The sequence below is a fragment of the Monodelphis domestica genome, chromosome 6 (genome assembly GCF_027887165.1).
Source record: "Monodelphis domestica isolate mMonDom1 chromosome 6, mMonDom1.pri, whole genome shotgun sequence".
NCBI lineage: Eukaryota > Metazoa > Chordata > Mammalia > Didelphimorphia > Didelphidae > Monodelphis > Monodelphis domestica.
The window spans coordinates 91625875-91650046 of NC_077232.1; the positions used below are offsets into that span (position 1 = coordinate 91625875).

At 36.1% G+C, this 24172-nt stretch overlaps 1 protein-coding gene across 3 annotated transcripts in view; it reads right to left on the reverse strand.

Annotated features, from left to right (window-relative positions):
* The window catches only part of SLC2A9 (solute carrier family 2 member 9), a 382090-nt gene that overhangs the window by 96784 nt on the left and 261134 nt on the right, over positions 1-24172 (reverse strand). For all 3 annotated transcript variants that reach the window (XM_056802424.1, XM_007496737.3, XM_001371196.4), the window contains 2 exons: positions 16434-16535; positions 6201-6276 (listed from right to left, as the gene is read on the reverse strand). In XM_056802424.1, coding sequence (XP_056658402.1) covers positions 6201-6276; positions 16434-16535 — 178 coding nt within the window. The remainder of the gene's footprint in view (positions 1-6200; positions 6277-16433; positions 16536-24172) is intronic.

The window sequence follows — 24172 nt, forward strand, 5'->3', positions numbered from 1 at the left end:
ATATGCCATGTTAGTGTTTGCAAAGAATGTTACAAAAATCACCTCTTTTATCCTCACAACCCTATAACTATTATTATCCTCATTTTCCATGAGGAAACTGAGGCAGACAAGTTAAGTGATTTCCAAGGTCACACAGGTAGTAATAATAATTAATAGTAGTAGATTATATTTACATAGTACTTACTATGTATCAGGCACTGTGCTAAACACTTTGCAAATACTAATTAGTTTGATTCTTCCAAGAACTCAGGGAGGCAGGTCTTATTATTATCCCCATTTTAAAGATGAGGAGACTTAGGCAGAGGTCAAGTGATTTGCTTAGGGTCATACAGCCAGTAAGTATCTGATGCCATATTTGAACTCAGGTCTTCCTGACTTTAGTATTTTATCCATTGCATCACCTGGCTGCCTTGATGATTCAAAACGAGACATGCTTTGGATTTGGATGATGCTGGGATTTGTTAGCTAGTCTATGCATATTTTTACAAGGTTTTGTTTTTCTTTTTCCTTCATGGTTGGGGAGGGATGCTCATTAAGAAAAATAAATTCCAGTAAAAATAATTCAGAATTCAAATGTTAACTGGAATGTGGCTAGACTGTTTTCCTTGCTTCCTTACAGTACATGATTCCAAGAGAATTTTGGTACTTTTTCTACAGACAAAGGAGAATTTAAACATTTCTCAGAGAACATTTAATTAATATGATTTCTTAAGTTTAGAAAAGTTTTATTCAGAAACCAGTTGCATCATGAAGATGGGCAATATGAATGAATGAACATGGCTGCTTCCAGCTGACCTGAGCTTTGGGGACACAGATTCCCTGCATGTGGGGGAAGTGATGGAGAGTGTCCAATAGTTTTGCATTCTTGAAAACCAGGTTCATGAGCATGCACCAGGTTTATTATTTATCAGGAGATGGAGAAGGCTAGAGATTTAGGAATAATGAAACACAAGGTCAATCATCATGTATTTGCTTAAGAACACTGTACTGCTTTCTGACAGAATTTCTTCATTGCTCTCATTTAGCTGACTTGGGAAGAAGGATTAGAAAGTTAGCCATCCAGCTAAGTTATAATGTCAATGCTTATTGTTATCCCCAGGAAAAGAAATGGTAGAGATAAAAATGGTACAAGATTCAAGTCATATAAGGCTCAAGTGAAGAAATTACTTCAAGTGGCATACATATCGTCTACAAGAAAAATTCTATGTATTTGTGTAAGAGGCAATAGAGTTATATGAATACGGAATTGGAAGTCCAAAGACCTAGACTTTCTGATTCTGGATTCTGAACTCTGCTATAGCTGTGGGATCATGGGATAGTTATACACATGTGCATGTGTATGCATGTGTATATACACATTTTAAATATATGCCTATACACATACATGTATATATTTGCATATCTGCATATACACATTTTGAGTATATACATCCATGTGTGTTTGGGCATGTGTATGTATGAAAAGAACATCAGAGTTGGGAAAGTCCTCAGATGTCCCTGAGTAGTAATTATCTCTACAAAAGATTCAATAGGTAAGGAGCCGACAGACAGGGAAAACACCACCTTCTGAATCAGCTCATTTCATTAAATTCATTTTAATATTTGAAAAAATCTATTCTCTACCACACACACTATAATATTATCTGCTGTATAATTATCCAAATGTTTCTAGTAAACCAAATTTTATCTCAAACACTAATTACTCAGAGAACCCAACCTCTGCCTAGGTTCCTAAATGGGGATAAGAGCAGTTGTTACTGTGTGAGAATTTTTCATCGAAAATAAATTTCTTCAAGTCAAAAAAGGATATTAAGCAGATATTTTAGGTTACTGTATTGCTTCCTATACTTAAAATGATATAATTATTTAAACAAAATTATATATTACTGATATAATTTCCCACTTTACTTCTGTACTAATGCAGTGAAGCTAAACAGAGTCTAGGATATGAAGGTGTAAAACTCTGTCCTAAGAAATTATTTAAAATAGAGAAAAAATACTGGGAGAGAAAGATTTTCTTTCATCTTCTTCAGACAAATCTGACAACTAGATAAGAAGGGGAAAATTGTATCTTTTCATTCTGACATGAACATGATTTATGAGTGATCAACAGCAACCACTCTTAGATGCTAAAAAAATATACATTCCTTTTTCTAATCTGTTTTTTTATGGAAAAGTGGCTTACCAAATTCTCTTGGTAAGTTCTTTCTTCTTGTGCATTGCTTTGAACCCCAGAAGTCAGTTTCAAAGTGTGACTAATATCAAGGAAACTCCATAAAATCTATGAGTATAGGGGTTATTTCACTATTTGTATTTATATCCCTTGTGCTATACCAAGATATAAATGCATTGATGTATTGATGTATGGATGAGGATAAAAACTATGGAATGTAAGAGATTCAGTGTGATTGACAGAGAGCTCAGTGCAGGGAGTTCAGAGATCTGGGTTCTAGCCTTTACCTGGCTGAAAAATCATTAGAATACTATTGAATCTCCTTAGACTTCAGCAAACAAAAAGGGGATTAAAATATCGGTCCTGCCTACCTCTTAAATTAAGTATAGTAGAAATAAATAAGATGATAGACCATAGAATGTTAGAGCCATAAAGTTATTTAACCCCCTCATTTTGCAGATGAGGTTACAGATCTCAAAAGAATAATGCATTGAAAATATGCAGTAGCAGAGTCTGGCCTTAAATATCCAACCAGCCCTTGCACTGAAGGGTATTCATTACCATGGTGCCTTTCTTCTGGACCCTACCTTTTCCATACTTTTCCACCCTCCCACAATTGTCCTTACTGCTACCTTTATCCATTCTGTGAGAGCTCTAGCCAGATTCAAGGGAACAGCATATATATCTTCTAAGATCAGTTAGTCAACATGTGTGTATATATATATATATATATATATATATATATATATATAGTTTTTCAGTCATGTTCACCTCTTCAAGACTCCATTTTGTGTTTTCTTGGCAGAGAAAACTGGAGTGATTTTCCACTTCCTTCTCCAGTTCATTTTATAGATGAAGAAACTGAGGCACATAGGGTTAAGTGACTTGCCCAGCATCATATGGCTAGTGAGACCCAAGACCTGATTTGAATTCATGAAGAGGAGTCTTCCTGACTCTAAACCTGGCACTCTATCCATTGCACCACCTAAGAGTTTAAATAATATGGCACCTTAAAAATTAATTAGTTCAACTTCATTTTACAGAATAAGGGACTAGAAACCCAAAGACCTTACAGAAACTTGATTAACATCAAGCAGTAGAGCTGGGATGTGAACTCAGCTTCTTTGACTCAAGAGCCACTGCTCTTTCCAGTACATCATAATGAAGTTCAAGGAGGCATCACAAACACATGATCTAGAACTGGAAATAGAATCTAATCTTCATGTTAGATCTAAGGAACTTGAGGTCTAGAGAGGTTAGAGAAAATTGCCTAGGGTCATGCAGACAATGATCACTAGAGATAGAATTTGAACCCAGGTCCTCTCACTTCACAGTCAGAAATATGCTGCCTCCCTAATCTAATGAGACTCTGATTATTCTCTTGAGAGCTTTTATACACTTTCACCTTCTGCTTTGTATTATAAATTTTTCTTAGTCTTTTTCTGCCATGCTTTGCCTCTCATAAAAGATGGTAACAGCTCTAGATAGATGAGGACCATGTCCTATTCAGTCTTGACCTATCACTCAGGACCTATCACTGTGTTCTACATATAGTAGGCAGTTAATGGCTGTTACAACTTACTATTTTATTAATATTAAGATATTAATAATTACAATTTAATATTCTTAGATCACAGTTAGCACCACTTCTTCAATGTGCCCCTCCACCTCCACAAACAATGCATCACAAATATGTATCCCAATTCCATCATTCCTGGCTTAGTATTAGTGACCATTCATTTCTACCTCTTGACCCTAGATATAACATAAATGTGGTAGAGGTAACTTAGATAATGACATGTATGTAAGTATTTGAACATAGTCTGAAGTATGAAAGGAAAATTTAGATATATAAAAATTCTACCTTCTGTGTTTAAGAAATACATACTCCCTTGGTTGAAGGGAAGAATCAAATTTATTCATTCTATTGCTGTTTGGAGTAATAGATGCTGTATTGGAATCCAGGCTTTGGATACCCATATGTCATTAAGTAAAGCACATTTCTTCACTGAGCATCCCTTTTCCTCCTTTTACAAATGAAGGAATTGGAGTTGATGATATCTAAGATGCTTCTTCATTCTAACATTCTTGGACTTCATGAGAGTGACATTATGTGTGTCTCGGTGCCTCTAATTAGTTTTTGTCTTAGTTTCACCAGGGATGTTTGCACATTGCCAAGAATGTGACAAAAGTAGTCTTCCCCTCAGTCCATTCATGGCATGTTTGTAAAACAACAGAGGAAAGAAGAAAAGCAGAGAGAAAGAAGAGAGAAGGAGGGGGCATGTCTGCCAACTTTGGCAAAAATCTTTTCTCTGAATCCAAAGGGGACAAAAGTTTTCTGGAGCAGCCTGGATAATCCTTTCTTGTTCCACAAAGCTCTACAGATTAGAGCCTTCTAAAATAACTTACAGCCCAGGTATTGGTTGTTCCTTATATATATGTACATGCCTTGAAATATCAAAGCATTTTCTTTAGGTTCCCAGGTTCATGATCTCTGTGTTATCCTTGACCCTTCATTCTTCCTCACTCTACATATCTAATCAATTGCTAAATCTTATCATCTTTATCTGTATAGAACTTCTCGCATCCACTCCCTTCCCTCTATTCACTCAGTCACCATCCAGTTTCAGGTACTCATCACCTCTCACCTTTTTCATTGCAAAAGTCTCCTAATTGGTCTCATTGCCTCAAACCTGTCATCACTCAGTAGATCTTCCATGTAGCTGCCAAAAATGATTTTCCTCATGTGCAGATCTGACCTAATGTCACTCTCTTGCTCAGACTCCAGTGGCTCCCTAGAATTTTTGCTTCTAGAATAAAAGATAAAGTCCTCCATTTAGATTTTTAAAGCCCTTCATAGTCTGGCCCCAACTATCTTTATAATCTTATTTCACATTATTCCTTTTCTCATACTTTATGGTCTAGCCAAACTGGCTTTTACCTTGCTCCTCACACATGGCACCCTATCTTTCAGATCTATACCTTTTCACTGGCTATCTCCTAGCCCTGGAATTCCCTTCTTTCTCACCTCCATCTCCAAGAATCCCTCTTTTCCTGCAAGATTCAGACATCACTGAACATGAAGTCTTTCCTGGTGCCCTAACTGCTAGCACCCTTTTCCCCTAGCCACCTTGTATTTTGTTCTCTTTATATTTGTTCTGTATGTATGTATGTACATCTTCCACATTAGAATGAAAGCTCCTTGGGAATAATGAGAGTTCCTTTCTTTGTATTTAAATGCCTAGTACCTAGGACAGCATCTGGTACAAAGGAGACTGATTCACACTGGTTGATTGTTTGAACGTGATGCTTTGCAGAAAGAACAAAACCTTAGAGAATAAAAAATAGAATGTTGGTAGGTCATAGAATGTTAAGAGGAGAATAGCTATTAGAACAAAGAATATCTGAGATGACAAGAACCTGAGAGTGTGGGACACATAATGACATGATGGATGAGACTAGAATGTAGAAAGGTTAGAGTTGGAAAGTACCTTAGAACATTGAACTTGGAATACTAGAGCTAGTTCTTTAACTAGTCAAATAGCCTCATTTTATGGACCTAAAGGACTCATCTGAAGTTACACACTGAATTTATACAAGAGCTGGGACTAGAACTCAAATTCCTTGGCCCCTACAAAAATTGTGTTTTAGAAAGATAGTGCTAGCACAGTAGCAAACAGTTTTTCTTGGATACCCTATACATCCTGTACTTTATTCTTTTAAAACACTTGCCTTCTATTTGGAATTGATACTAAATTCCAAGGCAGAAGAGTGGTAAGGGCTATGCAGCTGAGGTTAAGTGACTTGCCCAGGGTCACAGAGCTAGGAAGTATTGGAGGCCAGATATGAACCTCTTGTAATTTTTTTCCTTTGTATCCCTAGGACCCAGAATAGTGGCTTGCATGGCCTAGATATTACATAAGTGCTGATTAAATTGAATTGAATAGAATATTCCATGCTTCTATGAACTCTTGAACTAGGTGTTGAATAATGCTAGAGTTTAGAAGGGAGAAGAAAAGTGTCTTACCTGGTCCACTGCAGAATGAGGCAATTATGCCCAGGATACAGACAATGCTGAGGTAGGGCAACCAGGGAGCTTTGTCCTGAAAGGAAGTATTGACAAAATTACCTAGTAAGAAACCAGTGAAATGAAAGAGATGAGCTTGCTTCTCTTACTACCACCCTGGCAAGATTTTGACTTAGTGTTGTTAATCTTGTGATGCCAAGATATTAATTTAATTAGAGAGTTAGATCATGAAAATCAGTGAAAAAACAAATTAGTCAAACTGGTAGTTGGTCATCTTGCAGACAAAGTATTTCAGGTGTTAATTTTTATCTTACAAAATATGACAAAGACTGTTTTCCATTCCAAAATTCTCAAAATATTTCACTAAGCACCTTTGTTTGGGTATGTTATTTTGAAAGTCTGTATTTTTTTGGAAGTCATCATTTTCAAGATGTTATTTTGCTTACTCATTCTCCAAGTCTATCTCATCATACCTACCCACACTAATTCACACCAATATCCTCCTCCTTCTCTATATTTTTAGTGAACTCAATTTACTATTTTACAAGGTCAAAGTCCTTCACCATTGGGCTCCACTCTGCCTTTCAAGAATAATCACCTGTACTCCTTTCTGACCCTATATATTCTTTCGAAACCAGAATTCACTCTACCAAATATTCCCTCTGCCCTCTTGTTTCTATACTCAGGTAATATGCTTTTCCACATTTCTCCCTTCATCTGATTTACTTGATAAATTCTTACTCATCCTTTTAAAGGAACCTTTTCCATAAAGCCTTCTGGTTGGAAATAGTCTTCCTCCCTCAGACCTTTTATAACATTTTGTTATACACTTTTCTGACGTATAGACAAGTGTTATTTTATATTATAGCTATCTATAATTGTTTCTTTATTTCCCTACTGGACTATAAACTCCCTGAGGGCTGTGGGCTATTATCCTGGTTTCTACCCCAGTGAATGACACAATGTTCCAAAAAATCCTTAATAAATATCCTAATTTGAATCACTAAATTGGATGCCTTACCCTCTTAGCTAAATTGTAAGCTGTCTGACCAGAGATATGGCACTTTACATTTATGCTCTCCTCATAATGGAAGAAGTAATTCAGTTCTGGGAATGTAACAGGGATGGGTTTCTCTCATACCAACTGTCTCCCACTCCCTCCTCAGGTTGCACTGGAGGAGTTTGAATATTCTTTGTTCCCCATTGCCACTTCCAGATTCTGTCTCTATTGTGCTCCCTCAGTAATCTTTACTCCTTCAAAGTTTGTGTTATACAAATTTATTTCCCAGTCAGTTCCTGATTTACATCATTTTCTCCCTCCTCTTAAGAATTCAGTTTCTGACCTTCTTCTGTAACTCAACTGCTACCCTCATACTGAAGGATTTCAACATATATATTGTAAAAATTAAAATTAATCTCAAATAATAAAAATCTATTTTAAGAGATTTATTAACAATTATTAGAAATAAAGGAATAAAAGGTAACAACAACAACAAAAAAAAACAAAAATGCCCATAGCTAATCAACCTATTCAAAAACCCTGCTTACCACCATGGTCGCAACCAAGGAAGCAAAAAGAACAAGACCAGGAACCCCACCAAATATATCCCCCATCTACAGGAAGCATGTAATGACAGAAAGTAAGTGAGCTCCCAGGAAATTTAGTTTTTAGGGTAATAGATTTCCATTGACACAAGATTAATATTCTCTCAAACACTCTAATTTCACAGTTCCTCAAGTTACTCAGTTTCTTTAGCCAATTCCTTCACTTTACCTTAGTTACACATAGAGATGGTTATATGTTTGTTCTTGCCATTACCCAGAAAAGTTCCATTGTCAATGAACTCCAAGATTCCTTTATGTGATAATAATTATTTATCATTCCATCTTTTCTTATGCTTTTAGATCCCAAGCATTGTCTTCATCCTTACTGGGACCTCCAATCCCTTCACCCCTCAATGCTTTCCCGGGTCATTGTCTCTAAATTAGTTGTCTTCTATTCCCTTCCTAGTCTCAAACAACCACTCTTCTGGGGTTGCTTTCCTTCTATTCTGTTTTGTAAGGATGATATTAGAAAATAAGTATTGTTCTATTAGTTTAGGGATAAAAAGTAGAGTGTTGACTTGAGAAAGAACTGGAGTTTGAAGCAGAGCTGAGAGAGCATGTTAATTTCAGATGTGACAGTTATAACCATTTTTCTGTGTCAATTACTCTCTCTGACAGTTGGGAGTTGCTCTCTGGCAGTTGGCAGACATACCCTCAGAGACTCTCTCAGGGCTAGAGAAAGTAACATCTTTGTCTCTCTCTGTCTGAGGGGAAGACCTGAAGGAGTTCAGTGTTTTCCTTCCCTAATTTGGGAAACATGATTGAGGTTTTTATAGATTGATTTAACTCTGAGAAGATCAAAGAAAAGTCTGGTCTTTGGCTGGGTCCTAATTTGATTCTTGTTGAGACTCAACCAGCTAGCTTTTGCTATTTTATAATTGAAGGCAAAGTTAAGAATTATAAGAATAATAGTGGTAGTTTTATTTAGATAGTATTAATTTGTGTTAGTCAGATCAGGTAGGATTAGTGTAGCCTGTGAAACACAGGTGAAGCGGTTCCTTGCGGAACCAGGGAGTTTATTTGGGTGGATTTAAAATCCCTTTGAATTAGAAATCCTTCTTTATCCTTATATATACTTCAATAAATATTCTATTTTATAACTCACCATTTGTTTTTATAGTTTACAGCTTATATGTAACTTTTAATTTTCATGTTTATCTCTTAGTATATAAGTTCTTTGAGGACATGAACTGTTTTTGTTTTTCTTTATATCATCATGTAGAATGGTACCTGGCACATAGAAAATACTCAATAAATGCTTTCTAATTAATAATTGACTGATGTGGATTGATGTATTGTATTGGTCTTGGGTCTTGCAAAAGTTACCAAAAACCACAGATCTTTACTCTATTCCTACAAGTCAGGAAAAATGATGTAGAAGAATAAATGATGGAGTTAGACTTAGAGGACCCAAGTTGGATCCCAGCTCTATCCCTTGGACAAGTGACCTGAGGAAGTTGCTGAAATTTCTGGTTCCTGGTTTCCTAAATTATAAAATAACTGAATTATGCCAGGCTCTTATATTTTTCCTGGATTTAAGGATTAGGGATATGGCAAAAGATATAACCAATCTAAGATAAACTAAGCACCTTTGATTGGGGACATTATTTTGAGAGCCTATATATCTAGTCTAATTTTTTACTCTAAGATTAACAGAAAGTTTCCCTTTCCCCTGAGGCTTATTAGAATATAAAGTCTACACTGATAAAAAGAAATATGCGTGTTATAATATATATATTCAAATGATGCTTTTTTTAGTGCTGGGAGGAGAGGGAGGGAAGGAAAGAGGGAGATACATGGGAAATTTCATGAAGTCTGAAAGAGTTAGTTCTGGACTCTGGCAGTGAAAGCAGTCTTGAAAGCAATCATATCATGCTTTAGGGAATAGAGAATTTGATTTGGAGCTAAGAGATTTGGACTTCAATTCCAGATGTATTTTGTATTAGCTGTGTGATCTTGGGCTCGTGGACAACAGAGCATACAACCTTTCTGGGTCTCCCTTTCCTCATCTGCAAAATCTGAAGGTTGGACCAGGTGATCTCTGAGGTTCCACATAATTCAAAATTTTATCAATATCTTTGACCTTTAGTATCACATTGGATGTAGCATTGGACTCAGAGTCAGTATGAATTTTGTCTAGCCAATTTAATCGCTAAGTGACCTTGGACAGGTCATTCATTGAATTCCATCAGCCTGTTTTTCCTCATCTGCAAAGCACTATATAAATATAAGTTATTATTAATATACAAGAATAATTATGATTGCACCAGGTTTGAAAACCTGTACAAATGACTGTAGCTTTTTAAAACTCTCATTTTTTTTTAAGAACTGATTACCTACATCAGAAAAACAAAGTCTCAAGAGATCTTCATCTCCTATTGATTTTAGGCTCCTATCTCAAATCCTGTGGGTCACAGCCCCAGGAAAATGAAAATTAACAAAGTTGACCTCAAATCAAACTGCGCTTGATGATAACCTTTTCTGTCTAATGTAATCAGATGGCAAATCTGACACAACACATTACTAATAAGCAATAGAGTTTTGCCTCATGCATCACTGTATTTTTAACTAGACAGTCACGATGCTTCATAACTTCCTGTTATTAAATGGAAATATTATCTTTTCTTTCATCAGACACTGCTGCATTACTATTGCCTTTTCCTATAAACATCAAGCACCTGAGGGACATTCAGCAAATGAGAAATCACCAAGACTTTCATTTTAGGGGTTTCTAGTTCAGTTACTAAAATCATTTACTGATTATAAAGATTCTACCAAATATTTCTCTTTTACCTCACAGTGCCCTGAAAAGGAAAAAGCACACAGTAGATATGCTAATTCCACAAACATTTATTAAAAATATACTGTGTTCAAGGCATTGTGCTAGATTCTGAGGATGCAAAGACAAAATGAAGAACAATTCTGGATCTCAAAAATTTTTTAAAAAGTAACATGTAAGGCATTTTCAAAGATTAACAGTTGAGTCACACAGCAAGTTCATGAGCTTTGGATATTAATCTTCCGATTTTATGCATCAGAGAAGTTAAGTGATTTACTAGTCACATATGTAGTAAATGTTAAAGGACAGTTTTGAACTGTAACCATGAAAATGTGGGTTTCAATACCGTGAATTGCCAAAACTTTAAAGGTTTCAGCCAAATTGTAAAGATAGTTTTTAGTGTCTTGATTTAAATAAAAAATAAGTAGTCACCATGGGAAAAATTCCCAAATATGAAAATACCTAAGTCAGCTGGGTTTTATGGAGATTTTAATTAATACAAATGAAGGAATTTCGGGAAGGGAGAGAGAGAGAGTAAGAGGAAATAGTAGGAAGGGCCTAGGCCAAATGGCCTAGGCTTGAGCCTTAAGAGAGGCTAATCAGTCTTTTATCATTCACCACAAGATTTGTCTCAAGCAAGTTCCAAACCTCCGAACGCCAACTTCTAAACTCTAACCCCCCAAACTCAATAAGTCCCATCTTTTTAAAGAAATTTTCTTTTATGTCACCTCCCCTAAAATTTCATGTCTACCAATCACAGTAGATGCTTTTCCCAGGACTGCCCATTCTTAGTTCTCACGACTCTTTAGTTCTCACCTTCTCTGGGTAGACTAAAACTTCACACCTCTTGCCTTTTGTAAGTTGCTTGACCTTTTTAGTGATTAATTTAACCTTTATAGGTACTTAGCACCCTTTTGTATTAGATCTAAAAATAGACCTAGCTTAAGGTTTTAGCTTCACTATAAGTGTGAGTTGGGGGCTTTTCATTGTTCAGTAAGGATTTTACAACTTTATCTTCCCCTAAAGTATGCCTAAGTATGGGTGGAGTAATGTTAAAATTCCCAATACATTCCTGATTAAGTACCTCTATTGTTACAAATAGGGAATAGCCTTAACCAAATGTTCTAAGTAGATTTGGAGCAGTTTTAAGATTCACAGAACCCACAATCCAGCACTCTTATCTACTCCCACAAACTGTAGGAGTTTACATTCTATCAGGGAATAGCAGAATACTGTTTACAAATTAATTAAAAGGAAGGTAGCCAAGATTCGGTTCAGTTCAACTTCTGGGCATTCTCATTCTGTATTTGTCTCTTTGTTCTGAGATAACTTTCAAAGGACTTGTCTAGTTCTGACCTTGCTACATCCACTCCTAATAGGCATCAGGACTGCCTTTATCTTGCCTCTGAACCTCTGTAAAATTTATGGTCTTTGTAGGGAGACGACTCTCTCTCTCTTTATTCTCATTCTTAAATTGTTCTCTCTCCCGTTGTTGTATGACTGAGTATAAATGTGAGCATGGTAATTAAGATGACCCAGCAGAGACAAGGGAGTGTATAATTGTATTGCCAATCTAGCATATGGAGGTGCCAATTAATTGGGATGGTTAAAGAGAAAGCAGGGTGGCCACCTTTGATAGCAGATGTACCACCGGCCACAATCTTGGAGAAGGAAGCAAAGCAGTATTTCTCAAGGAAGGAAAGACTTGTACTCTGAGCTGTGTGGTGTAATAGCTAGAGCTATTGATTTGGAGTCAGAAGAACTCATTTTAAGTCTCACCTCTGCCTTTTCTTAGATTCGTGACGTTGGTCTAATTATTCATCCTCAGAGGCTCGGTTTCCTCATTTATAAGAGGCACATAAAAATTGCTGCCTTGTTTCCTTGACAGGACTATCAGGAGGAGAGTATTTCTATTTTATTATACAAATGTGAGCTGGCATTATTAAAATAGATTAATCTTATTCTTTGACCTGGTTTTTCTTTTTGTGTGTCATCTTTAACATTCTGCCTGATTCAGTTTCTTTGTGTGCAGATCTGGTCATACCACTCTTCTACCTTCAATAGCTCTTCATTGCCCACTGAGTCAAGGTGAAACTCTTCAGGTCCCCCAATCGACTACCATCTTACCATTTCAGTCTTACTGCATTTGGCTACCTCCAAGATACCCTATACTTCTACCAAAGTGGACTACTCAGTATCACACCTACATATCCAATTCTTTCTTGTCTCTAGACTTTGCTCACATGATTGCCACTGGATGGAATGGCCTTCCATCTCTCTCAGCTTCTACCCTTCTTCTCATATTAAAATGTTATCCATCCTTTAAAGCCAAATTTAAATTCCCTTTCCATGTGAAACCTGTATCTTTCTTCATAGATCACAATAGCATTCACCAACTGATATTTGGATAGCATATATAGGTACTCTATGTACTCTGCTCACAAGCATTCAGCGAAATAGCTACTGCAAGGATTATTACTGCCATTTTACAGATGGGGAAATAGATCCAGAAAAATGAAAGTGATCTGACCAGGACTGTACTGCTGGTGAGTGTTAGAGTTACACTGGTCTCCTGCTTCCTAATATCATTTAATAATTAATTCATTTAATTTATTTTATAATATATTATAAACAATAATTAAATTCTGTGTATTATATTATAAACAGAATAATTAAATTAAAATATTTTCATAATATTTAATATCAATAATAAATTTACACATAAGTTTTCTGATGTTGTATGATTCACATTGTCTCCCTCCCTTCTTCCCTTCCTTTTCTCGGAGTTGGTAAGCCATTGTACATGTATTATTACACAAAACCTATTTCCATATTCTTATAAAACCAAAACCCCAAATCATACCCCAATGAAGTGATGAATCATGTGTTTTCACCTGCATTTCTATTCCAACAATTCTTTTTCTAATAGCATCTCTTAATGAATGTTTCATAAATTAATTTATATTACAGTTATCTGTGTTTCAAGGATCAAAGATAGCTGGGATAGAAATAGACCTCTGATTTTTCTGATATAGGAAACTCTCAGATAAGAAAACTCCTTTTTATCAATGCAAGCCAGCCCTTATTCCACAATTTATAGTGTTGCAAAGTTACCTGGAGAACTGAGACATCAAATGACTTTACTAGAGACATTTGGCCAGTATGTATCAGAAGCGGTCTTCCTACCTAAGGACAGTACTTTGGGCTACTCTGCTTCTTATAGATGACTGTAACACCAAATAATGGGGCAAATTCTTTTTGAAGCTATCTGAATATGTGTCATACCCCATTACTAGACTACAACCTTCAGAGGACTACTGAGGGTGCCACCACTCTTCCAGTCTTTCATGTTTGCAACATTAACATTATCCTTAATCCCTCACTTTTCCTCGCCCCATACATCTTCTTGGCTGACAAATCTTGCCTCCTTTTGTTGTTAGGGACTCCATCTTTCATATCTGATGTCTTGTTTACACAGCCTCAATATATTTGAAGTCTCTCCATTCCTTGCCCAGACTAATTGTTAGCCTGCCTTGAGTCTCTCACAACACCAATGCATCCCCTGCAAAGCTGCCAAGATGATATTTTTTAAGCCACCTTTGACTGGGTCACTCCACTACTCAACAAACTGCATTGACTCCCTAGACTATCTTGCAGTGTAAAATGTAAACTCTTCTATTTAGCTTTTAAGAACTTGAAAGCCTGGCCCTAAACATAACCAGCAAATCTAATTAGATTGCAACAGGGTTTGAAAACCCCCACAAATAACTTCAGTTTTTTTGAAATTCTAATTTTTCAAATAAATGATCATATGCAGCGGAAACACAAAGTCCCCAGAGATCTTCAGCTGTTGTTGATTCTTACTTCCCATCTCACATTTTATATTTCACATGCATACTATTTATTTTAAATATATGTATTGCATAAAACTTATTTAAAACACACAATGTACACGCACACACGTTTATGTTGTGCCTATGTGTATATTTCATATGCATATGCATGTTGTATATAGGTATATATGTATATATATAATATATATGATACAAATAGGTGTATATCTCAAATACCACATTTTGCATGAAGCTTTTCCTGACCTGAATCCAAGTACTTGAACCCTTTCTCCATAGCTACCTCATATTGCTCTCTCTATAAATATGTGTTGGGACATATAAGAGGGCTAGGTGGTACAGTTGGATAGAGTGCTGGACCTAGAGTCAGGAAGACTTTTCTCCCTGAGTTCAATCTGGCCTAAGACACTTCCTAGCTGCATGACCCTGAACAAGTCACTTAACCCTGTTTGCCTCAGTTTCCTCACCTGTAAAATGGACTAGAAAAGGAAATATCAATCTACTCCAATATCTTTGCCAAGAAAAATCCTCAATAGGGTCATGAAGAGTCAAACATGACTAAAATGACTAAACAACAACAAAAATATGTATGCATGTGTATATGTAAGATGTATTAATATATGTGTGTATTCATCTATATGTTGTTTCCCCTGATAAAATTGAAGTTCTTTGAGAGCTGTCAATGCTTCTTTTTTCTTTTCTTTCCCTGATATCTCCATAGCCTAGTAAATATTAGGCATTTAATACATGCTTCTTGATTGATTAAAAAGTACATTCTCCACATATGGGTTATCTCTCAGGTATGCCCCAGACACTGACATCTTGGAATATAATTACTAAGTCACTGTTATGTGTGAGTTCAGTCTCCTTTCTGGAGATCCAAACCTCAGACATATTCTCTGGTATTCCTTATCCCAGTTCCTTAGTGTTTGCAAAGAACTCATGATAAACTCTTCCAACATAGCACCATGGAAGTTAAAGACCCCTGTCAGCATACCACTGTGGTTAGAAAATTTGTGTTTCTTTTCCCCTCAATCACAGTGGTTCAGAGTTATTGTCTCCAAGAGTAAAAGAAAGCCCTCTTCCTTTGCTAGCTCTCCTCTCACTCTTACCTCTGTCCAGTTTAATCTTACCATTTTCTAATCTATTCCCTCTGTTTCATTGTTCCCTGGTTCAACCATCAACACAATTTCCTTCATCTTTGATTTCTCCTCTTGTACCCTTTCCAGTATCTCCATTCTCCAGAGGTGACTGTTGATCACAGATTCCAGACCTCACAATCAACTTTGAGGTTATCCTGTAATAGCCCTCCATCACACAGAAGAGGAAACTGAAGCCAAGAGAAGGGAAATGACTTACTCAGGACCATAAAGGTAGTGACAGAAGCAGAAAATGGCCAGGAAAAGGAATTAGGATAGTCTTGGATCTCTACTACCCCTTTCAGACATCTCAGCCACCATTCCTTAGAAGCCTCTCCTTCTTTAAAGCTTACTCCATCTGCTTTATCGTCTACTCCTTCTGTAATAATCTATCATCCTGCAGGTGACTCTCCCTTTCTCAAACAATTCAATGCCTCATTCAATAACCACAATACCAATGTCATTGGGTTATTGTCACTGTTTGGTAAGCCTTCAAATTATATATCAGTGTTGTCTATTATTCCCACTGAATATATAGCTTCAGAAAGCATATTGCTGTGATCTGGAGACCACTAAATTCAGCATTATCATTTCAATTTTTAAAAGACTCAACTAAGAACAATCTATTTTGTGAACAATAAGATAAAGAAGACCTTGGCAGGGCCAAAAAGGAGCAAAATCCTTTGGCTTTAAACATGAGGTTTCCAAGAAGGAATTAGAAGAAATATATAATTTGAGAATGACTAAAATAAGAGTTACAAACAAAATGTATAAAATAGTGTGTCTCACATTCTGAAAAGCTAGGTAGAAAATTACCAACCTCAATATTAATTTGTAGCCATACACAATACCCCCATACCTGCAATGTCAGGGTCACAGTGAGAATTCCAAAGAAGAAGACCATCAATCCAAAGCCACCAATGAGAAGAGGTCTGCGCCCCAGACGGTCAATGACCAAACCCTAAAAGGAAGTGAAAAGCAAGTTATCTCACTTTAAAAGGACACTCATCAAACAGAGACTCCAGTTATCCATTTTTTTTTTTTGAGACTGGAGAGGCCAGGCAGCTTTAGGGTTCTATCTAGTGTCAAACACTGCTAATCCCTAATATGGGGGAAGAGATAAATGGGGGTGAGGAAAAGAAGGAGGGACAGGGAGGGAGGAAGGAATGAAGGAAAAAGAAAGAAGAAGAAAGAAAGAAAGAAAGAAAGAAAGAAAGAAAGAAAGAAAGAAAGAAAGAAAGAAAGAAAGAAAGAAAGAAAGAAAGAAAGAAAGAAAGAAAGAAAGAAAGAAAGAAAGAAAGAAAGAAAGAAAGAAAGAAAGAAAGAAAGAAAGAAAGAAAGAAAGAAAGAAAGAAAGAAAGAAAGAAAGAAAGAAAGAAAGAAAGAGAGAAAGGGAGGAAGGGAGGAAGGGAGGAAGGAAGGAAGGAAGGAAGGAAGGAAGGAAGGAAGGAAGGAAGGAAGGAAGGAAGGAAGGAAGGAAGGAAGGAAGGAAGGAAGGAAGGAAGGAAGGAAGGAAGGAAAATAATAAGACCTAGGCTGAAGTCCAGTCATTGACAAACACTAAATTTATTACCTTGAGTAAACTATTTAGCCACTAATTGCTCCAGGCAATTATCTAAGTTTACCTGTATTCACAGAGGGAATTTTCTTACTTCAGGGTTCCTTATACCAATAAAGGCATACATCCAAACCCTACCCTCTACCCTTACAGTGTGAAGCCTACTGAGCAAAAGTGCTAGAAAGAGAAAGTAAAACACTTTTTAAAAAAGAAAAAAGTCCCCACTCTCAAGAAGGTTATTATTCAGATGTACTATGTAAACATATGTAGATATAACATAATTTAATGAGGGGAAAGCATCAATAATTCAGGGAAGCTGGCTAGAATCAGGAAAGTGTCACCTAGGTGGTATATCTGAGCTGAGTCTTAAATGAAGCTAAGGATGATCCAAGGAGGCAGAGGGGTGAGGAGGGAATTCATTCTAAACTTGAGAAATAATCTTTGTTGAGAGATGGGATGGGGAATTTGGGAAACAGCCAACCAGCTGGCTTGATAGACTATTGCCTTGGAACATGGAGTGCCCAGAAGTGGGTAATGTGAACTAAGATTGGAAGGATAGCTGGAGACAGATTGTGAAAGGTTTTTTTTTTAGAATCCATACTCATCTCTCCTTTTCCTGACCAGGCATAGCTTTTATTGTCTTCACAGTACATTGTGGATCAAGAGGACATTCAATTTAGCATTTAATTATACCCTGCTCTACATTTGTCGGGTGGCAAATGTTTACTGGATGTAGGTCTTTGCTTATGTTAGCAGCCTCTTTGTAAATGGAGTCAAGAGGGTTGCAGCCCAAGGCTCATTCTCATAGCTTCTGGCTGTGTGATATAACTAAGTCACTCATTGCAAAAGGAAATGAGAATACCTTCAGAATAGAATTCTTAACCTGAGATCCATGAGTTGATGAATGGATTTTAGGGGTCTGTTAACTAGGATGGGGGTGTGTGTGTAGGAAATCAAGTCTTTATTTTCACTCACCTTTATAATCTTTAATAACCTTATGACTTACATAAACTCATAACTTTACAATCCTATGAATTTTATTTTCTGCATAGGTTTTTACCAGACTGCCAAAGGCAGCTAGAGCACTAACATAGTTAAGCATTCTTGCTCTAAAACCCTTCTTAGTTGGTTGTTGTGAGAATCAAATAGTCATAAGATCATAGACTTAGAGGTAGAAGAGACCTCTGAGATCTTCAAGTCTAAAGTTTATTTTTATAGATTAGGTAAAGCCCAGAGGAATAAGAGGTAGAGGAGGAATTTGAAACCTGAACCTCAGACTCTCAATCACATTATCTTTTTGTCTATAAGGGACTTTTTCAAAACTTAAAGGACCAGTAATACTTACTCCAGTATTAACTAATTAATCCAGTAATAATTCCAGCATTATTATTAAATATCTAGTATGTAGTTCAATTAGATTCTATTCAGTTCGGTTTTTCAAATACCTATTATGCACCTATACTAAGGCACTATACTAAGTCCTTGAGGAAGCATAAAGCTTAAAAAGTTAATAAATATATTTTTAAAAAACTTTAAATAAATATGAAACTCCAGTACTAAAATTTTAACTCTCCTCTTATCTAAGCTGTGTTACCCCAGGGTCCTATACACTGTTATCTATTTATCAAACATTGAAATGAATTATTAATACAGCAGGGCCAGGCCTAGATCACCAATCCATTTGTTGATTCTCAATACACTGTTCTTTGTACCAGTGTTCCTGCCTTTATGAACTTTATAAAAGAAATTGATTTCCCTTTATTTTTACTTTGTCTGTTTTGGTATCCTCAAAGTTTAGCACAGTGCCAGGCACTTAGTAAGTACTTCATAAATATTTCTTGACTGACTGACAGAACCAGGCCAGGGCTTTCTTTTATTTTTGTAACTGTGAGGCTTCAGAGGTCCTAGATGAGAGCTCTCTGCCCTATCGTTTCTTCCCCCAGATCCAAAGGTTCTGTTCTTGGTCCTCTTTTCTCTAGTCCCTCTTCTCTACCCTAAGACAACTTTTGGGGAAGCTGCAGTATTTAGGGCTAAGATTTTGGGGCAACCCAAACTCTAGTAGAACCCCTAGAAAAATCTGATAATGTCTTTCATTTGGGAAAATGCTATTTATGTGGATAATCAGACATTTTTTTCTTCTAACTAAAATTTCCCCATGCAAGTAAGTTATCTAAGAATTGGCAAAAACTTGTCAAAAATTCTCCATTATAATTCAGTAGGCTTAAAAAATGCTGCCATTTATCCAGCTTTTAAGGAAGTTCTCTGAATGTGGCATTCATAGGGTACAATGTGGCAAGTGTTGCTGTTTTCAAGATCAATAGACTCTTGGGTTTACAAGAGTTTTGCTAAGAGTTCATTCCCCCACCCCCACCCCCATGTAGGTCTTGAGGGCAAGAACCAATTCTTACTTCTCAGCTACTCCTCTAAAGCTGGGCACAGAGTAGCATACACTGAGTCAAATACTTAATCATCAGTTAATATTAATACTTAATAGAGGGGGTGGAGTCAAGATGGCAGCATAGAGGCAGCAAACTCAACTCTTACGTGCATTGAAATTGACTCAAAGAGAAAAATCAAATACATTGGGGCAGAGAATTGATTTGTGCCCTATAGGGAAGTAGAAGGGTAACAAATGGACTGGTGGGGAGAGAAGCAATACAAGGGAGGGAGAGGGAGAGGGAGGTGGTTTAAAAAGACTGTAAAGAAAATAAGGGGGTAATAAGAAGGGAGGGAGTAGAAAGGGAAGTAAAATAAGGATGGGAATTAGGGAGACTGATTAAAAACAAAACATTGGTGTAGAAGGAAATAGTGAAAGAAGAAAAGGCAGGACTAGGAGTGGAAATCAAAATGCTGGAAAATACACAGCTAGTAATCATAACTCTGAATGTGAATGGAATGAACTCACCCATAAAACACAAGTGAATAGCAGAGTGGATTAGAATCCAAAACCCTACCATATGCTGTCTACAAGAAACACACATGAGGAAGATAGACATGCATAGGGTAAAAGTAAGAGGATAGAGCCAAATATATTGGGCATCAACTGATAAAAAGAAGGCAGGAGTCTCAGTCATGGTATCTGACAAAGCCAAAGTAAAAATAAATCTAGTTAAAAGAGATAGGGAAGGTAATTACATCCTGATAAAAGGCAGTATAGACAATGAGGAAATATCAGTACTCAACATGTAAGCACTAAATGGCATAGCATCCAAATTTCTAAAGGAGAAACTAGTGAAGCTCAAGGATAAAATAGATAGAAAAACTATACTAATGGGAGACCTGAACCTTCCTCTATCTGAACTAGATAAATCAAACCAAAAAATAAATGAGAAAGAGGTAAGAGAAGTGAATGAAATCTTAGAAAAAATAGAGTTAGTAGATATGTGGAGACAAATAAATAGGGACAAAAAGGAATATACCTTCTTTTCAGCAGCACATGGTACATTCACAAAGATTTAGCATGTATTAGGGCATAAAAACATTGCAAACAAGTGCAAAAGAGCAGAAATAATAAATGCAACCTTCTCATATCCCAATGCAATGAAAATAATCATTAGTAAGGGTACACAGAGAGGCAAATCAAAAATTATTTGGAAATTAAACAATGTGATTCTCCAAAACCAGTTAAAGAACAAATCAGAGAAACAATTAATAACTTCATTGAAGAAAATGACAATGATGAGACATCCTTTCAAAATCTATGGGATGTAGCCAAAGCAGTACTCAGGGGGAAATTAATATCCTTGGGTTCATATATTAACAAATTAGAGAGGGCAGAGATCAATGAATTGGGTATGCAAATTAAAAAACTAGAAAGTGAACAAATTAAAAATCCTTAGATGAAGACTAAATTAGAGAACCTAAAAATCAAAGGAGAAATTAATAAAATTGAAAGTCAAAGAACTATTGATTTAATAAATAAATAAGAAATAAGAAAAAATTCCCAGGTCCAGATGGATTCACAAATGAATTCTATCAAACATCCAAGAACAACTAATCCCAATATTAACAAACTATTTAACAGAATAAACAAAGAAAGAGTTCTATCAAATTCCTTTTACAGAACAAATATGGTACTGTTTCCAAAGCCAGGCAGGTCAAAAACAGAGAAAGAAAACTATAGACCAATCTCCTTAATGAATATAGATGCAAAAATCTTGAATACAATACTAGCAAAAATACTCCAGCAAGTCATCACGAGGGTTATTCACTATGACCAGGTAGGATTCATACCAGGAATGCAAGGATGGTTCAATATTAGGAAAACCATCCACATAATCCACAAAAATCACATGATTATCTCAATAGATGCAGAAAAAGTCTTTAACAAAATACAACACTCATTCCTATTGAAAACACTTGAAAGCATAGGAATAGAAGGGCCTTTCCTAAAAATAATAAACAGTATATATCTAAAACCATCAGCCAATATAATCTGTAATGGGGATAAACTAGAAGTGTTCCCAATAAGATCAGGAGTAAAACAGGGATGCCCATTATCACCTCTATTATTTAACATTGTACTAGAAACACTAGCTGTAGCAATTAGAGAAGAAGTTGAAGATATTAAAATAGGCAATGAGGAGACCAAGCTATCACTCTTTGCAGATGATATGATGGTGTACTTAAAGAACCCCAGAGAATCAACCGAAAAGCTAGTCAAAATAATCAACAACTTTAACAAAGTTGCAGCATACAAAATAAACCCACATAAGTCATCAGCATTTCTATATATCTCCAACACATCTCAGCAGCAAGAATTAGAAAGAGAAATCCCATTTAAAATCACCCTAGACAATATAAAATACTTAGGAATATATCTGCCGAGACAAACACAGGAACTATATGAACACAACTACAAAACACTCTACACACAATTAAAAATAAATCTAAACAATTGGAAAAACATGGGTAGGACGAGCTAACATAATAAAAATGACAATCCTACCTATAATAAATTAATAATATATAATATATTAATTTACTTATTTAGTGTCATACCCATTGGACTATCAAAAAAAGTTTTTACTGAATTAGAAAAAAACATAACAAAGTTCATTTGGAAGAACAAAAGAATAATGATATCCAGGGAAATCATGAAAAAAAAAATTCAAAGGAAGGAGGCCTTCCAGTCCCAGATCTCAAACTATACTATAAAGCAGTGGTCATCAAAGCAATTTGGTACTAGCTAAGAGACAGAAAGGAGGATCAGTGGAACAGACTTGGGGTAAGTGACCTCAGAAAGACAGTCTATGATAAGCCCAAAGACCCCAGCTTTTGGGACAAAAATCCACTATTTGATAAAAACTGCTGGGAAAATTGGAAGACAGTATGGGAGATTAGGTTTGTATCAACATCTCACACCCTACACCAAGATAAACTCAGAATGGGTGAATGATTTGAATATAAAGAAGGAAACTATAAGCAAATTAGGTGAATGCAGAATAGTAGACATGTCAAATCTTTGGGAAAGGAAAGACTTTAAAACCAAGCAAGAGATAGAAAATATCACAAAATGTAAAATCAATGATTTTGATTACATCAAATTAAAAAACTTTTGTACAAACAAAACCAATGCAACCAAAATTTGAAGGTAAGGAACAAATTGGGAAACAATCTTCATAACAAAAACCTCTGATAAAGGTCTAATTACTCAAATTTATAAAGAGCTAAACGAATTGTACAAAAAATCAAGCCATTCTCCATTTGATAAATGGGCAAGGGACTTGAATAGGCAATTTTCAGTTAAAGAAATCAAAACTATTAATAAGCACATGAAAAAGTGTTCTAATTCTCTTATAATCAGAGAGAAGCAAATTAAAACAACTCTGAGGTATCACCAGCAGATTGGCTAACATGACAGCAACAGAAAATAATGAATGCTAGAGGGGATGTGGCAAAGTTGGGACATTAATGCATTGCTGGTGGAGTTGTGAATTGATCCAACCATTCTGGAGGGCAATTTGGAACTATGCTCAAAGGGTACTAAAAGAATGTTTGCCCTTTGATCCAGCCATAGCACTGCTGGGTTTGTAGCTCAAAGAGATAATAAGGAAAAAGACATATATAAAAATATTCATAGCTGAGCTCTTTGTGGTAGCAAAAAATTGGAAAATGAGGGGATGCCCTTCAATTGGGGAATGACTGAACAAATTGTGGTATATGTTGGTGATGGAATACTATACTATTGTGCTCAAAGGAATAACAAAGTGGAGGAATTCCATGGGAACTGGAATGACCTCCAGGAATTGATACAGAGTGAAAGGAGCAGAACCAGGAGAACATTGTACACAGAGACCGATACACTGTGGTATAATTGAATGTAATGAACTTCTCCATTAGGGGCAATGCAGTGATCCTGAACAACTTGGAGGAATCTATGAGAAAAACCACTATCCACATTCAGAGGAAAAACTATGGGAGTAGAAACACAGAAGAAAAACAACTCCTTAAATACATGGGTTGAAGGGATATGGCTGGGGATAGAGACTCTAAATGAACAACCTAATACAAACACCAACAACATGGAAATAGGTTCTGATCAAGGACACATGTAATACCCAATGAAATTGCATGTCAGCTATGGCAAGGGTGGGGGGAGAGGAGGGAGTGAAATAATGTGATCCTTAAATTGACTAAATAAATTAATTTAAAAAAATAAAGAATTCTTCTATACACACTCTCAAAAAAATACTTAATAGAGAAAAATATCATTATTTTGAAGTGCCTGGGACCATAAAAATGGGCTTTTACATTATTTAGGATTGGAGTTTCTAACATTTTCATTGGGGTAATAAATCACCTAGTTAACAGGGAGCAGCAGCAGCATGGTGCAATGAAAATAGCCCAGAATTCTGAGCGAGAGGTTCTGAATTCAGACTCCAGTTCTGCTACTTACTCCATGTGTGACCTAAGGCAAATCATTTTCCTTCCCTAGTTCTCACTTTCCTCAACTGTAAAACAAGGGGGATAAGTATCTCACCTCTGAAGTGCCTTCTATGTCTGATTTTGCAAATTTTATTGGATTGTTAGTGTACTTT